Source organism: Gopherus evgoodei, chromosome 6, assembly GCF_007399415.2.
Source record: "Gopherus evgoodei ecotype Sinaloan lineage chromosome 6, rGopEvg1_v1.p, whole genome shotgun sequence".
NCBI lineage: Eukaryota > Metazoa > Chordata > Testudines > Testudinidae > Gopherus > Gopherus evgoodei.
Genome location: NC_044327.1, coordinates 13,909,346 through 13,927,211, shown reverse-complemented (window position 1 = coordinate 13,927,211; position 17,866 = coordinate 13,909,346). Strand labels below are relative to the sequence as shown.

Sequence of the window (17,866 nt, the reverse complement as noted above, 5' to 3'; positions counted from 1 at the left end):
GTAGATCAGGGCCATGGGGTACAAACCTTTCAAAGACAGTTCTGAATATGTAACAACCCCCAATTATTTCTCATGTGGTTTTGGTTTTCAATGCACACAGAACAGTTCAGCTAGAAAGCAGCCAACTCTTGGAAACCATCCAAACTCCCTGCCAGTTGGAACAGAAGATTAGTTATTTAACATGCGTATTTAGAAGTGGCCCCTTCGATATGACACATTACTGAAACTTGCTAATCTGACCATGCCCAGCTATTCATGGTAGGAGCAGTGAACTGTGTCTTCTGCAGCTGTCAGCTATATCTAACTGCAAGTTGAGGCAAGATAAGTGCACTATGACACCATGTTGCTGCAACTGTTCCTTCACCTTTCCTGTAAAAATATGATCATGCTGGATCGTTCATTGGGCTGCACAAAGCAAACTGGAGCTTCTCTATGCTGCAGGTGGAATCCATGGAAAATCAGGATAGGTGGCAACCCATCTAGGGCCAGTTTTAAGGGCTTGCGCTCAATAAAGTTAACAAGTGAGCTCCCGGTGATACAGGATCAGGGCCTAAATGGGGAATCTGCTCTTCCTCACCAATGAGAGGTAGCTGTATGTGCAATCTCAAAGGTTGTTCTGATGGGAGGCTGTGTATGAGTATGTGCATGGGCCAGCAAATCCAAGCCACATACAGCAAGCGGGAGGTTGTTTGGTTTTAATGTTCTTGGCTCCATGGGGACCCAGGCTGAAGCAATGGGGAAGAACATGTGTTAGGGGGCTTATTCCTTCACCTTCTCACTTCCCTGGTCCTTCTCGCTTGAACAGAGAGCAACAATACCCAAAGTCCAAAGGCACAAACAATTCGATGTTCATTGGGGTGAACTTCCAGCAAGCATGATTCCAGTTTCCTTCCTTAGTATCCCTCTTCCCAGCTCTGACACCACAGAGCCTTGCCTGTGTCCCTGTTTCTGTTCCCATCCCCTGTTTCCATTTCCCCCTTTAGCAAGACATGATCCCAATTCCCCCATCCCCAGTCCCTCTTCCCATTCCCCCTCCGACTTCCTGATTGACTGCAGACTATATAGTAAAACTTGAATTCTGCTTAGCTATACCTTAACCAATCATTTTACTGAAATTTAACTAACCAATTCTAACATATTGTAACATGGTTATTTAACCAATTATATCCCACCTCCTTAATTGGTTTACACCCAGCAAAATTAATTATACAGCAGACAGAAACAATCACAGAACCAGACAGAGACCATGCAAATAAACATACAAAACAATACAGAAGTGAGGATTTCACAACTACAGCTATATAGACATAAGGGTTTTCCGTCTGTGTCTATTGATAAGTGAGTTCTTGCCAGACAGGATGCTATTAAACTAAATTTCCTTTTACATCATCTAGGCTCTTTCCTTTCTCTGGAGGTGATAGATCGGATCACCTTACTAACAGCCTCAGACTGCCTTATTTCAATGTGACTAAACAGGACCTCAGACTGTCACAGTAAGAGAAGGCCCAGACAGACAGTGATTTTTGATTCTTTCTTTTATACCTCTATAACTAGCTAAGTGATAAGAATACACCTAAATTCTTAAAGTATAGGCCTTTGCAGACAGGCCTGAACATCTGTATCCTAACAACATGGACTTTGCGTTTCAGATCCTCTGCTCCAAGGTGAAAAGAAAGCTTTGGGGGGAAGAGGCGTGTTACCCACAAAGGAGAAGACCCGGAGGTGCTGAAGCAGCATGAAACGTGTTCCCAGAACCATGTGCAGAATGTGGGGTAAGGGACTCACTATATGCATCATGCCTCTTGTAAAGGTCTCTTCATGTTTTTATTTGAGGAGATGAACAGATCATCGGGATAATATATAGAGACATTTCGGGGAAACAAGGGCTATTCTCCAGCTCCATATTTCCTCCTAGGTCACCTTGTGCCCGATGCACTCACCCTGGCTAGCATTTCCAGTATCTTGAGACTGAGAGATTGTGACCACAGGAGTGGCATTGACTAATGTGGAGGGAATTGAGACAGGGCCATTGTAGGTAAGGAAGGACAAGTGCGGGTGGGGGGGCGCATGGGGCTAAAAATACAAAGGAGATCTCAAACATCCACTGATATAGCCAAACTGTCTTGGGTCTGTGATATCAGAGACTGGTTTGTTGGACAGTGCTGTAGGAGGCACATTCACGTGCAAATGGCATGTGTGTGTGTGTGTATGTATTGGGATCTCCCCCCAAAAATGACTAAGGATAGTAGCAAACCTTCCCCTTCCCTGAAAACCTCCACCCTCCTTTCACTTCTTCATTATAAAATAAATGTAGCTATAGGTTTCAGTAAACTTTTTTTTTTAATTTCCTTTCCCTCCACTAGGTGGCACTGGTAGTTCTGAGCACAGTTGCAACTGGCATGACCTCTGGAGTCACACCTGATATGTCTGTCCAAGGACAAGGCTCCTTTGGCTCCCAGTTTTTCCATAAAGGCATTTCTTGGTGGGTCACAGTAGTTTAGGGATGTTATTTGGCCTGAGGCTGGAAAACATCCCCACGTGCCTGACCAGATTGGGCTCCACCACGTAGGCCCTCTCATCTTTGATGCGCAACAGGGAGTAGAGTGCAGTGTCCTTGGCAAAGCCTGGATGGCAGTGCACCTCCTGAAGGTAACCTAAGGCACGGCGGGCGGAAGAGGCGGAGAACACCATGGCGGGCATGCAGCACTCGGTGACTGGCACCACGTTGTAGAGCACAGGGGTCAGCCGGCGCAGCTCCAGCAGGTAGTGGCGACCCACCAGCTCTGCTAGTGCCATGCTGTACAAGGCAAAGAACAGGACAATGGGCCAGGTAAGGCTTGGGCGGCCAGACACCCAGGAGTACACAAAGCTCAGCAGGGGGCCCAGAAACATGCCCAGGCCGAGCCACTCCAGGATCCTCATAGGCTCTGGGTTAATATAGTGCTGAAGTCGCTCGGGATGGTACAACTTCAGGTAGAGGGCATCTTTGAGGTGTGGCTTTGAGAGCCGTTCCAACAGCAGGTGCTGCAGGACGGGAAATATCTCCTCTTCAGGAACAGCATCGTCTTCCACCAGAAGGATGTACTCTGGATTGTAGGCCAACAGCGACTGCTCCATGCAGAATGCATAGTCCCGCTTCTCTTTCTCAAACTGGTTCACTGCGGCATCGGGGTCCTCCCAGTTTTTGTAGCGGCTGACCATTGCAAAGAAGTTACCCAACAGCCTGGCGTCCTGGTGGTTGCCCGGGTCCTGCTCTACATTACAGATAAAGACCTGGTAGTTCTGGCAGCGAGGGCCACACTGCTGGAGGAGGCGGTGGAAGCGGGAAGCTACCTGCAGGACGTAGTGGAACTCATTCCGCCTCTGCACGGTGACAATGGTGATGAGCAGCCATGGTCTGAGGGCCTTGTCACCTGAGATCTCCGAGGAGTTAGGAGTCCGCAGGTCCTCAAAGTAACGGAGGGCAGTCTGGCCATCCTCCTGATTCTGCTTCAGAAACTCCTCGCTCATGGAGTTCAGATGCCAGCGGCGTAAGTAAAAATAGGAATGGAGGAGCCGGTGGCAAATCAAGGGAGCCAACACGCCAAACGTCACCACAGTTAAGGTAAGGAACTGAGTAATGGGACTGGAAAAACGGCACCACTTCCCATGGAGCCGCAGTCCTCTGAGGAGCATGGCTGCCGGATACAGGGCGTGGTCCCCCTGTGCTCATGCCTCAATTCGTTCACTCCTCTGCTTCTGTTTAGAATCGCAAGCCATCAGTGGTGCAACATAAGTGAGGCCCAACCAATGCAGCCAACCTACAGGGAAAGAAGGAAACATTTAAAAATATGCACAAATCAACCAGTATCAAAGGAAGAACTTCCAGGCCTAACAATCTGGTGAGAGCAAAAATCTGTGACGAGCTCGTGGGGAAATTAATGCCATGCCACTGAAGCAGCAGTGGGAAAAGGTCCCTGGGCATCATGCTCAATGGGTCCCTTACTGGGACAGCATAAGAAATAATAGGGTGACTTATGAAGGAGCCCAGGGGTGCATCCTGAGTTGCTGAGCTCATTGAGGCTACTACATCACACGCCATGGCTAGAGAGTCCCATGAGATTGCTAGGGATTCTGATCTTGTTAGTAACATTATTATTATGGAAGCACGTAGAGGCCCCAACTGAGATTGGGACCCTACTGTATTGGGTGCTCTACATATGTCTGTGTCTGCCTCAAAGAGCTTGCAATCTAAGTAGACAACTCAGTCTCAATGGAAGAATGTATTATTAACCCTACTGTCTAGATGAGGAACTGAGGCACAGAGAAATTACATGACTTGGTCAAGGTCACTGGGTGAGTGTGTGGCAGAGCCAAGATCTAAACTCAACTCTCCAGAGTCCCAGCCCAGTGTGGTAACCAGGAGACCATACTTTCGGTCCAGATAGAAACATGTACTTCTCTTCTGTAGGTCGTGATTTCACAAGTACATATGCCTGTTTTATTCTTTGCTTCTCTGGGGTGCTGTGAGGTTCAATGCATTGTGGAGTCTGATGGCAGTAAATGAATGTCTGAAACAGGCTCAGGCACATAACCATGATTCTCTCCCTCCTTCTATTAAATAATGCAATTCCGATCCCCTACTCCCAGGTTGCTCCCTCTTTCTGGACCACTTTAAAGAGGCAGATCAAGTCTCTCAAGCTATGTCTACATTGCAGACCTTATAGCAGCACAGTTGTACCGCTGCAGCTGCGCCACTGTACGGTGTCCCGTGGAGCTGTTCTACATTGGCGGGAGAGAGCTCTCCCATTGGCATAATTAAACCACCCCAATGAGTGGCAGCAGCTATGTCAGTAGGGGGAGCATCTCCCGCCAATACAGTGCTGTGCACACCAGCACTTTTGTTGGCAAAACTTACGTCACTAAGGAGGAAAAAGTTTTACCAACAAAAGTGCTATTATAGACAAAGACTCAGGAGCAACTGGATATATCTACTGATTAAACAGTTAACTCAGATTTAGAATTAAGAGTTTGCATTAAACATCTGAAATCAAAGCTGAACCAACCAACCCCCTCTAACTTCCTAAAAATTAGTATTTGTCCATCTACTCTGCCCCACTCTTCTGGGCTGCCACTAGCCCACTCTTAACTGTCTCAATGCACTTAGTTTACACAAAGTTAGTGTAACCTTTGGGTGGGCTATAGTTCACTTCATTGCCCTTCTCCAGTGCCTAAAAAAACCCAACTCCCATATAAAAGTAGCTGGAGACCCAGAGATCAGGCTCTAAGGATTTTCAGCAAGGATTGCACAGGGTCAACCTCCCCACGTTCAACTCCCAAAAGGAACTAAATAAATGAATTTAATTAAATAAGTTTGTCCAATCTTATGGTAAAGAAACAAATAATCTAATGTTTACAGCATAACATGCCTATTTTATAATTCACAGACATTACTTTCAGTTATATATTAACATAAATAAAGAAAACAAATTAAAATCTGAACAGTTCAGTCCCCACAGAAACACAGTGAGAAGAAACTGAAAGTTTTATGTATAACCTATTGTGTTGAATGTATGAGCTTTGCAAGGGTATTAGAGCAGAGAGTTGTACTGCTGTTCTGCATATGGGCCCAGAGTCCTCAGGGCATGAGGACCCGAAGCCCCAAGGACACGAGGGACTTGAGGTCTACTTCTGAAGCTATCTTGGGCTAATTTGGTGAATGTACTGCTCCTGCTCCTCAGTTTGTCAGGCACAGTGGTGAAGGGAGCACTTGCATGAAGGGCTGGATGCTGCAAAGCCTCACTTGCACAAGTACATGGGTGTGGGCCCATTGATATCAGCAGGGCTGCTTGTGTCTGCAAGGCCCTGCAGGATCAGGTCCCGCATCTGTGGGTGGGGAGCACTATCAATGGTGGCATTAACATTCTCAGAGTAGAGGAAGGAAATCGGGCTCCCTCCACCAAACAAACTGGAAGCCAGCGCTAGAGGAGCTGTGGGCCTGCAGCAAGCTGTTCTGGCTCTGTAGTTTTCAGGAACACATACTGGGTGCTAGGTGTCATGGAGTCCCTGGGCGATGCTCTGACTGCAAAGCCAGTCAGGACTTTGGGGAGTCTCCTCTCCCTTGGAGCAGACTATCTTCAGGGCAAGAAGTTCACATGTCTTCGCCTCCTGGGTCTCTCCTTGGAGCATTCAGCATGTTCCCCTCCATGTGCTTCCCACAGTGAGTCTACCCAGGCGGGGTCCTGGGGAAGCCAGAGGGTCCTGCACCCCACTTTGTAGTCAGATGTGACTCTCATGCAGCCAGTAAAACAGAGGTTTATTTAGATGACAGGAATACCGTCCAAAACAGGTATTGCCAGTACAGACAACAGGACGCCCTTTAGTTAGGTCCATCTGGGGCCCCAGGGAGGCCACCGCCCCGCTGGGAGGCCTGAGCCTCCTCAGAGCTCCTCTCCATTTTCCAGCCAGCTTCCAAAAATTACCCAATCCCCTCCAGCCCTTCCTCTCTGGGCTTTGTCTCTTTCCTGGGCCAGGGGGTCACCTGATCTCTCTGTCTCCTACACCTTTAGCATCCCCTTGCAGGGGGGGAAGAGCCAGGCCATTAGTTGCTAGGTGACAGAGGGTCGGCCAGAGCTGAGGCACCAGCCCAGTATTCAGAGGAAACATTAAAACCAGTCCCACTTCGTCACACTAGGTAATCCCTGTTTGAGCAGGTCCCTGGTCCCAAAGATGATCATTATCAGGGTGGCCTGTTTGAGGCAGGGAAGAGCAGGAAGCGGATGCCACCTGTTCTTCACCCACCCTTCAGGAAAGGCATCTTTGAACTATTTGGGAGAGAGAGGAATGCAGGACTGGCTGCCAGCTCATCAGATGCTTGGATGGAACACAGTTTGGTGAATCAGAGGTACCCTGAGACCTGTGCCCTTGCATAGGGTCTCGCTGTCTTGGATGCTTGCTATACACACACAGCCAGTCATCAGGGTACCATCCCCAGATCGCTGTGCCTACAAGTCACCGCAGAGAGGCTTGCAATTCCATCTTTCTCCTGGCCTGGAAAGTTGTGTTGTGGCTCCATCTACTGACTTCCTGTTCACATAGCAGGAGTAGAATGGTCACGGAGATGTAAACAGGTGATGGAGGAGGAGGAGAAGAACCACAACTTGTGGGACTGGAGCACAGTCAGATGGGAGCAGAGGGGCGGTTTCCTGGGTAAGTAGAGATATGGGGCGGGAACTCAAGTCAAAGGGGCCAAGAGAACTAGACCGGCCCCATCAACTCTAGAATGGCCTGCCAAAGGTTAGCAGGCCCTTTAAGGAAAGTCAGCCTCAACCTTACCTGTTCCTTAGCAGTTACCCCACAGCAGATCCTGATCTGGTGGCATAATCACCAGTAATGACCCCAGCTGGGAAAGGGTCATGGAGGACTACATAGAGAAAGAACTTTGTCAAAAAGGGGACATCTAGGACAGAGGAGCGATGGAAGTGCCAGCTCTCTGGGAAGAGTCTGGTGAAGGCAGGGTATAGAGATCCACAGAGAGCAGGAGAGTCTCAAAGGAGCAGGGAGGTCCCTGGTAGAAGTTGCCAGAGTCCCCAGGAAGGGGAAGGACTGGGGAAACGGAGCAAAGAATTAACTCGGCAGTGCCCAAGAGTGGGGTTTGAAAGCAGAGAACTTCAATACAGCTTGAGAAGGACATCAGGAGCTCTATTTGGATGTTGCTGTGGATTCTGTAGCTGGAAGGAGACAGAACTGCAAAGAGATGATCTGGCTGGAAGGCTGGGCCATAAAATAGGAAGACAGAAATAGGCCATTGCAGAGCCAAAGAAATGGTCAACTGAGGTGCTAGAAATGAAGGACACCCCCCCTCCCAGCCAGGGGGGGCTATAATGGTGAGTGGAACTGCTTAAATGGAGAGATCCCAAAGTTCAGGGTTGTTGGAGTCCGCACTTTTTAGAGATTGGTTCTGGTCCCACTCTCAGGCATTAACCTGGATGTAGACTCTTATTTCAGGCTCTTCTCTACTTATTAGAATGCTTCATATTTTGGCATTACCTCCATTTTTCAGATGTGTTATCAATGTTCTCACTGAAATACTCTTTTTACAGTTCTCTGTGTAATTTCCCTTAAGATTTTAGAGAGATTTGTGAGGGACTTTAAATGCATTTTCAGTAAAATATTTATCTAGGGCATGACTGGATTTTGTAATTTTTTTCAACCCTCCCCCACGTGCAATGGCTGTATGTTTTTGTTGTAACAGCATAAATGCTTTCAACTGATATTACTCTTAAACACACTCCTGTAGAGCTCTGTATCCGTTTCAGCTTCTGATCGATTTCTTGTCTGAATGTTTAGCTGAAAAATATAACTTGATCTTGCTCGCTTTTTTAAGGACTATCAGCCCCATGACTCCACATCTTCCAGAATGTGGCACTGCATACAAATCAAATCCCCTTCCCATATTTATCGTATCCCCATTTACTCTGAACTATGTTGTGCCACTCAGGCACAGCCTGAAGTCAGGGGGGAGTAAAGCGTCCACACTGCCCCTGTGGTAGCTCAGAGACACCCTACCTAGCAGGACTGCAGTTGTGCTGGGGGGGTGGAGGAAGGAAGACATATATAACAGCCCTCTTCAGGGTGCAGCGTATTCTCCTCTGTATTGGTGTGGAGGAGCGGACAGCCATGGTTCTGCTACCACCATGCCTGCTCCGTGGGGAGCCCACATATGGTCATCACAACAGAGGGATTCTTTACTTCCAACTATGTGCTCATGTAAAACAAGGCCAAAATCTAGTTCTTTACCATTAAATGGCACCTTGGGTAATCCCACTCTGCCACCCTAAAATGTGTTCATTGGAAAAGCTATTCTTCCATTCCCCTCCTACCATAACAAACGCTGTTCTCCAAAGTCACTGCTTTAGAGTTCCACCTGAAAGTGACCACACTTCCTGATGAGCTCTCTTTGTGAACCATATTGTTACTCCTTTTTGACCCAAGTGGCTAGCCAAAGTTTGGGGCCCTGGGCATGTTCCAGGTAGGAGTAGAAATTGATGACAGACTGGTATTTTTCTCTGATGCAGTTTTGCATATTTACACAGAATGTACAGAGTCCTGTGTCTCTGAACACGGCAGGAATCAAATAGTAAGAAACAACTTCTTTGGTAACAGAACTAAGAATAATCTTCTCCGCCTGTGCTTCTGACCCAAAAACCTGTCCTCATGCTTCTTCCAGGGTCAGACACTGTGCTTTCAGCTGCTCCTTCTGCTAGTCTCTCCTAGTTTATTTTCTGTTCTGCCTACACACATGCCCACATGCAAACCGCCCCAAAACAATATTCAGCAAAAGCTCCTGAGCAGGTTCACACACAGTAAAAAACTCAGAATTCTGCATACCTTGGGAATGGAGGTTGTTTGTAACTCTGAACAAAACATTATGGTGGTTCTTTCAAAAGTTTACAACTGAACATTGTCTTACTACAGCTTTGAAACTTTACTATGCAGAAGAAAACCACCTTAATTGAAATGAAATAAGCATAGAACGTTTCCTTACCTTGTCATATCTTTTTTTTTAAAACTCCCCCCCCCCTTTTTCATTTAATAGTTTACATTTAACACAGTACTGTAATTGTATTTGGGGTTTTTTGTGTTGTTTGTGGGCTGTTTGTTTTGTTTTTTGTCATTACTACTGTCCAAATGAGGTGTGCGGTTGACCGGTCACTTTGTAACTCTGGTGTTCATAACTCTGAGGTTCTATTGTACTCCATTTGTCTTAGATAAGTGACTTTCCTTACTGTTATGTTAATTGAAGGCTATGTTCAGACCTATCAAACTTAGTGAGGTTTTAACTCTACTTAAACAAGGTTTCACCCAGCTCATAATATGTAGAGCCTCAGGAAAAAGGTGTGATGGAAATATCAGCTGTTAGGATTACAGAGTGTGCAGCAATGTCTGGTTGTCTCATGGGAAAGTCTGACTTGTGCCCTGCTCCTTCAATGACACCCATGTGAGCAGAAATCTTGCATCTCCACCAAGCCCCCGGGCATCACAGGAGTTTCAAGGTCCACCTTCATCAGATTCAATTGCAGGCTCAGTGCCTAGCAGCCCTAGCTTCTAACCACTTTGCTAAAGACAGATGAGTTCTGGGTGTGGGGTGATATTTTTAGTGTGATTTAAGCAGAAATCAGGTAGTTAAAACCCATTGAAATATACAGAACTTTTAGAGGTAAACAGTTGCGGCTACACCTGCAAAGTCCCTGCTGGCAGACCAGCTTAAACCCATAAGAAAAATAGAGAGTTCCCTTTGTTCTCTCTCTCACTTTATGTACCAATTTACACCATCAGCTAGCTCAGAGGTGAGCAAACTACGGCCCGCAGGCCACATCCAGCCCACAGGACCCTCCTGCCTGGCCCCTGAGCTCCTGGCCCAGGAGGCTAGCCCCCTGCTGGTCCCCCTCCCACAAAGCCTCAGCTCACCCACCACCAGCACAGTGCTCTGAGCTGTGGGCTGCGAGCCTTTGGTGGCAGCGCAGCTGCAGAGCCACGGCCTGACCCAGTGCTCTGTGCTGTGTAGTGTCGTGGCTGGGTCCAGCTGGGTGGTGCAGCTGCCTGTCCTGGTGCTCCAGGCAGGACAGTAAGGGGGCAGGGGAGTTTGGGGGGAGAATTAGGGGGAGGGAGGTGGATGGGGTCGGGGCAGTCAGAAGGCAGGGAACAGGGGTGTTGAATGGGGGCAAAGGTGAAGGAGCAGTCAGGAAGGAGAGGGGGGTTAGACGGGGCAGCAGGGGACAGTCAGGCGCAGGAGTTCCGAGGGCGGTCGGGACAGGGAGAAGAGGTGGTTGGATGGGGCAGGGGTTCCTAGGGGGTAGTCAGGTGGGGGGGGTTGGATGGGGTGGTGGGAGGTCCGGGGGCTGACAGGGAACAGGGGGCGTTGGATGGGGCAGGAGTCCTGGAGGGGGCCATCAGGGACGAGAAGCAGGAGGGGTCGAATAGGGGGCAGGACTGGGCCATGCCTGGCTGTTTGAGGAGACACAGCCTCCCCTAACCATCCCTCCATACAATTTTGGAAATCAGATGCGGCCCTAGGCCAAAAAATTGGCCCGCCCCTGAGCTAGGGGTTTCAAGTTTTGCTGGAGCCTTGGGTCTCAAGCATTGCTAGAGATAAGATACTGAACTATGAGGACTACTGGTCTGACCTAGTGTAGCAACTCCCACCCTAAATTCCGATAGGGTTGAGATTAGTCAGGAGAGATCATTTTCGGGCCAGACTTTCTGAAGAGCTCAGCACCCAATTGCTCCCACTGAGAGTAATGGGATCTGTTGGATGCTGAGCACTTGTGAAAAATCTGGCCATTTAATTTAGATGCCTAAGTGACAACTGAGCTGTTATAACAAATTTGGCTTCACTGCAAAACTCTATTTACAAATACAAGAACTAAAATATCTCTGAGACAGCTGCACTCCATCTTAGCTAGAGACTGGTCAGTTAAATGTGGCCTGTGAATGACTGCTATCAGCTGTTACCCTGCTCTCTGTCCCTCACCAGCCACTTCAACCAGGCTTGAAAATGGTTGTCATGCTGATGCAGACAAACCTAAAGCATGACTGACCCCTACTAGAGTTAGCGATTGGCCAGGCTGGCTTATGACAGGTGTTGAACTTGTTTGGCTTGGTCTGCAATAGTGGGACAGTAATTTTCCACACCAGTCAGAAAGGGCCGTGCTTTGTCCAAGCTGGCTTTGTTTCTTAGCCTAAACAAGTGCATTGAGACTGATGGAGAAGAATTAAACCTTGTTTACCTCTATTTGAACAGGCTTACTGAAAGAGAGTACTGAAAAAGGAAAGTGAAAACAGAGTCAAGCTGTTAAATAAGTGAGAGTAAAATGGGTGTGGTAGCCAGAGGTTACCCTTACAATTTGCCCTGAGTAAACTATGCCATCCCAGGAGCAGCCCAACCACCGAATTATGACTCAGTTATAGTTTCTTCCCCGTTGCTGCCTTTGCTTCAGGGGTGAAGTTAATCTGCTTTGCTGGTGGCCAAAAAGCTCCTCCATACTGGCTTAGCTCTGCTGATTAGCACACTGGAGGCAGTGGGGCTCTGACTCTCCATCCCAAAGGGCTGGGGCTACAGCTCTCAGTGCCCCATAATGCCCCACTTCAGTTGGTGTAAACGCACCTGGTGAGGATGCATACTGCCAACAGAAGGAGCACAGTGTGGACACGAAGAACCGATTTAATTACTGAGGTGGATGTAGGTCGACCTACCTTAAGTTGACTTAATTTTGTAGAGTAGACATGTCCTGAATAAAAAGAATACAAGGAATTTTCATTAGAGATGGCCTGGGAACTTCCCCAAGTCTAGAACATGGAGGTTTATATGGGCTCATCTCTACTTTTAATATGCACCTTTTATTTTCAAATCACATATGGATGCACCTTTTATTTTCAAATCACATATGGATGCCCTTCTATCATTTGCTCTGCACTACAGGAATTTCAGACCTACAGGTGGCTTCCTCTCCCTGGTGTTATTGTCTTTTTGTATGATGTAGCAACTAGAGGCCCCAACTGAGATCGAAGCCCCCTTATATTAGGCATTGTATGTAAATATAGGAAGAGACAAGCCCTGCCCTGAAGAGCTTCCTGCCTAAATAGACAAAACCTGACAAACAAAAGGTAGGAGGGGAATCAGAAGGGTGTTGTGACTTGTCCAGGATCACACAAGGTGAGGAGCTGTTCCTACCTCCCTACACCCTGGGCATTTAACACTCACTACTAGCAAAACCTCTGCATTAACCACATGCATGGCAGTACAACTCCCCATTCCCCTGCCTTGAGTGGTTGGGCTGGGGGACAAAACAGTAGAATGGGGTCATCACTGCACCACTCAGGAAATGCTGCACCCAGGGGTCAAAGTAAGCTAAAGGACTTACTGGTACGCTGGAGTCCTGAGCAGGGGCGTGGCCTCGACCGGAAGAGGCGGGGCCTTTAAATCAAGATTTAAAGGCCCCGGGGCTCCGGCTGCGGCTGGGAGCCCCGGGGCCTTTAAATCATCCCCAGAGCTACCAGCTGCAGAGGCTGCTGGGAGCCCCTGGGCCCAGGGTCGATTTAAAGGGCCTGGAGCTCTGGCCACCGCTACAGCAGCAGAGAGCCCCAAGCCCTTTAAATCGCTGCCCCAGCCCTGCTGCTGGAGCCCTGGGGTAGCGGCGGCAGAGCTCCAGTGGTGATTTAAAGGGTCTGGCGCTTTGGCCTCTGCTGGGAGCCCCAGGCCCTTTAAATTGCCAGCCTGGGGAAGTTTACTGACTTACTTTCACCTCTGGCTGCACCTTTCTTGCCTCTCAGTCTAAAAACAGTCTCAGGCACACACTTCCTTGTGATCAAACACCATTGCTGATAAGTCTGAAAGCTTCCAGTCAGGACAGATCAGCAGCACAGTACAAATGTAGCAGGTGTGAACCAGAGGATCCAGATTCCAGCCAGTGTCCAGAGGCAAACATTAGTCACCTATTTTGAATGAGACAGTTGAAAATCTTAAGCAGCATTAGGTCATTTTCTTTGTACTCAACTCAGAAGGATTCAGAGCTCTGTGGGCAGCCTTTCCCTGAATACAAAACAAACAATGTGCCACCCTCGCCACCCTGCAAGAAGTGACAGCAAACATGATGCTACTGGCTCTGGAGCAAAGCGCTAATCCATTTAGGCCCATCCCTACAGCTAGTAAGGGAGGGTGAATGGGAAAAATAGAGCAGCTGGAAAATACATTGTGCACACACATATTTTACACATTTGAGAGGCAACAAAGCAGCAGGCTTTGACTAATGGTAAAGTGGACCAGCTTGTTCCCCTGTCCTCCCAGCAAATGCTAGTTGAGGTGTTGAACCACTGTGCATTTATGGCAGTTCAGAAGTTGTGCATGAAACCATCTTCCCAGTGACTTTAGAGAGAGCCATCACCAATAGTTCCAGTTACAGATATTCCTCCCAACCTCCTCCCCACACGCAGTTATTAAGAATATACACTATGTTTCACCATACAATCACTGTGGTTGCAAACTTCCCATGCAACAATTTTTAAACATCTCATACTTACAGCCCTTGTTTTTCCCAGTGCGTCCTTTCCTTCTGGAGCGTTGCCAGGTAGCATGATGTGACCCTTAAAGCGCTGATCGCTTGAGATTAATGGCAGTTACCTTGGTGATGACGGTCAAAGAGGAGGGAGTGTCAGCTGAGCTGATTCTTCCCCGTCTCTCCCAAGGCAACGGCGCCGCAGATGTTACTAGATGCCAACAGGCAGAAAGCTCCTCGCAGGGATGTTGTCCTAGGAAATTCGGGCTACGTTCACTCAGACTGATTTAAGGAATCGTTCTGGGAAGCTGTCACTCGTTCCTTACACTAGGTCGTCATTAAATTTTCCTCCAGAAGGCTGCTTCTTCCGTGCCCTGACCACTATCCATTTCCCCTTCTTTATTACACCACTCCTGGCCACCCACCTTCTAGCAAGCACAAAACATCCATCTTGTCCCTGCAGGGGCTTCCACAGCTCCTCTTCCCCTGCCCAGTGATCAGAACGCACTGCAGTTTGCTCCCAGAACGACAGTCCCTCTAGAGATCTTCATTCAAGGAAACCAGCTTTTTGCAACCATTAAGTTTCTGCCGCCCCCTTTCCCCCAACCCTCCGCTAATATCTCCCCCACAGGAGCTGTACAACTGGCAGGAGCATAATACAATGTTTTCGGTCTAGGCAGTGCCTTTCGTCTGAGAAAGCAATGGCCCTTTGAGATCATTAAGCCTCCTGGCACCCCAGTATAAAAATAGCAAAAATCAAACTCACCATAGCAGCAAAAGCCATAATGGAAAAATTGCACAGAAGCTGGGCTGGAAAATACAGGAAGAAAGAATTATCCGTTTTCCCATCTGGATTCTTGCCCAGCATGTAGAGAAGGAAAGAGCTAGTAATCCTGAAAACCTGAGCCGCTGGCTTTATGTAAATCCTGGGTGTCTCCGCTTTCCTTTCCAATATTCCCTAGCAGCACACTATTCTACCCTCCATGCTTCTTGCCTCTGCTATCCATTTTATCTTGTTGCTTACTTCTCCCCTGCAGTTTCCCTCCTCCTCCTCTCTCTCAGGCCAGGAGGGTGGGATTAAACAAAGCACCTAAAACCAAACATGACCACAGGAGACAGAGAGAGACCAAAAACGAGAGAGAAAGAATGAGGAAAAATAACTAAGACAAATGTCAACAAAGCCAGGGACTGAGCTCCTGTTGCAGCTAGACTCACTGGATTTCTGCTAGGGTCCATTAACATTCCAGTAGGACTAATGAAATGTTAACCCCTTCACTGTTGGAGACAGCTGCAATTCTCTGTTCTGGCTGGTAATCCAGTCAGATTACCCCCTACTGGCCCTTTTCCGACTCTGGACAGGATTTCAAGTACACTTAACATTCCCTGGCTGTTTAAAAGCTCCTTCCTCCACCTGATCCTTTGTGACATAACCCTGTTGCTCTTCTGTCATGCACCATGTTACCACTATATTCTCCAGAATAACTGTCTTTCTTGATTTATGCAGTGTTGTGGTAGCTGTGTCGGTCCCAGGATATTAGAGAGACTGTGTGGGTGAGGTAAAATCTTATTGGACCAACTTCTGTTGGTGATAGAGACAAGAATTAGGCCTTGTCTATAGCATTTTATTGATGTAAATTATGTCAATGTACAGTTGTAATTAAACCGCTGGGTTGTGTGTGTGGGAGGGGGGGCAGGTGTATGAGAGAAAGAGAACCAGTGTATGAGTGGGGGGGGAAGAGTGAGTGTAGTGTAGATGAGGCCTTAGAGCAGTGACTTTCAAACCATGGGTTATGACCCAGAACTGGGGACTTAAAAATCCTGTTGGCAATGCTGCCCAGCTAAGGCAGAATACGGCCTGGCCACTTTCGGGGCACAGCGTGGTCTGTGGTGCCAGGATAGGTGAGAAGCCTGCCTCTGCACCCCGGCTGCGTTGCTGACCAGGAGGTGCCAGAGGTAAGCCCGCACCCCAACCCTCTGCCCCAGCCGAGAGCCCCCCCCAAACCTGGAGCCCCTTCCTGCACCCCAAACTCCTCATCCTCAGCCCCACCCAGAGCCTGCACCCCCAGCGCAGAGTGCTGGACCTCCTCCTGCACCCCAAGCCCCAGCCCAGAGCCCCCTCCCACACCCCGAACCCCTCATTCCTGGCCCCACCCCTGAGCCTGCACCCCCAGCACAGAACCCTGACCCCCTTCCCACACCCCAAACCCCTCATCCCCGGCCCCACTCCAGAGCCTGCAACCCCAGCCCAGAACCCTGACCTCCTCCCACATGCCAACTCCCTGCCCCAGTCCAGAGCCATCTCCCACACCCCGAACCCCTCATTCCTGGCTCACCCCTGAACCTGCACCCCCAGCACAGAGCCCTGACCCCCTTCCCACACCCCAAACCCCTCATCCCCGGCCCCACCTTCAGAGCCTGCAACCCCAGCCCAGAACCCTGACCTCCTCCCACATGCCAACCCCCTGCCCCAGCCCAGAGCCATCGCCCACACCCTGAACCCCTCATTCCTGGCCCCACTCCTGAACCTGCACCCCCAGCACAGAGCCCTGACCCCCTTCCCACACCCCAAACCCCTCATCCCTGGCCCCACTCCAGAGCCTGCAACCCCAGCCCAGAACCCTGACCTCCTCCCACATGCCAACTCCCAGCCCAGAGCCATCGCCCACACCCCGAACCCCTCATTCTTGGCCCCACCCCTGAACCTGCACCCCCAGCACAGAGCCCTGACCCCCTTCCCACACCCCAAACCCCTCATCCCTGGACCCACTCCAGAGCCTGCAACCCCAGCCCAGAACCCTGACCTCCTCCCACATGCCAACCCCCTGCCCCAGCCCAGAGCCATCGCCCACACCCCGAACCCCTCATCCCCAGTCCCACTCCAGAGCCTGCAACCCCAGCACAGAGCCCTGACCTCCTTCCCACACCCCAAACCCCTCATCCCTGGCCCCACCTTCAGAGCCTGCAACCCCAGCCCAGAACCCTGACCTCCTCCCACATGCCAACCCCCTGCCCCAGCCCAGAGCCATCTCCCACACCCCGAACCCCTCATCCCCGGCCCCACTCCAGAGCCTGCAACCCCAGCCCAGAACCCTGACCTCCTCCCACATGCCAACCCCCTGCCCCAGCCCAGAGCCATCGCCCACACCCCGAACCCCTCATTCCTGGCCCCACCCCTGAACCTGCACCCCCAGCACAGAGCCCTGACCCCCTTCCCACACCCCAAACCCCTCATCCCCAGCCCCACCTTCAGAGCCTGCAACCCCAGCCCAGAACCCTGACTCCCTCCTACACCCCAACCCCCTGCCCCAGGCCTGAGTCCCCTCCCACACTCTGAACCCCTGTTTCTTGGCCCCACCCCACAGCCCTCAACCCCACACCCCAACCCTCTGCCTCAGGTCCAGGAAGCCACCTCACCTCCCCTGTGGTGGGTGCAGGGAGGGAAGTGGGGCGGCTGCCATCCTGTGTGACCTCCTCCCCTGCTGCTACCCTTCACCGTAGCCTCACTGGGGTGGGGGTGAGGCTGACCCTTGCCCAGCATGGGGCAGGAGCAGCAGCTGGGGGCGGGCAGATCACGGGGTCAGACACTCACTGAAGCCCCAGCGACTACTCAGGCGAGTGAGTCCAGACGTCTCCCGACTGGAAGTCGCCTGAGTGTCACCTCCTGGTGGTTGCCGTGAAGGGAAGAGCTGCCAATCATGTGTGCACCTCCTCCCCACCACAGGTGCAGCAGCTGCCTTTGCCTGCCGCCCTCGCTGGTCTTGTGCTGTGGCCTCGCCTTAGGCAGCAGCAGCGAGACGCGCAGGCAAGGGAGAGCAGCGCAGAGCGGAAGGGCA

At 50.0% G+C, this 17,866-nt stretch overlaps 1 protein-coding gene across 6 annotated transcripts; it reads right to left on the bottom strand.

Annotated features, from left to right (window-relative positions):
* Positions 1–1,766: 1,766 nt before the first annotated feature.
* On the bottom strand, positions 1,767–15,259 carry TMEM246 (transmembrane protein 246). 6 transcript variants are annotated; one of them, XM_030567279.1, is made up of 4 exons: positions 14,800–15,259; positions 14,059–14,286; positions 12,235–12,269; positions 1,767–3,800 (listed from the first exon to the last, which is right to left on the bottom strand). In XM_030567279.1, the coding sequence occupies exon 4, from the start codon at positions 3,673–3,675 to the stop codon at positions 2,488–2,490; it is 1,188 nt and encodes a 395-aa protein (XP_030423139.1). In that variant the 5' UTR covers positions 3,676–3,800; positions 12,235–12,269; positions 14,059–14,286; positions 14,800–15,259; the 3' UTR covers positions 1,767–2,487. The 6 variants fall into 6 exon arrangements, with proteins under 6 accessions (XP_030423139.1, XP_030423141.1, XP_030423140.1 ...); XM_030567281.1 differs by having other exon boundaries at positions 14,159–14,286; XM_030567280.1 differs by lacking the exon at positions 12,235–12,269.
* Between the last annotated feature and the right edge of the window lie 2,607 nt (positions 15,260–17,866).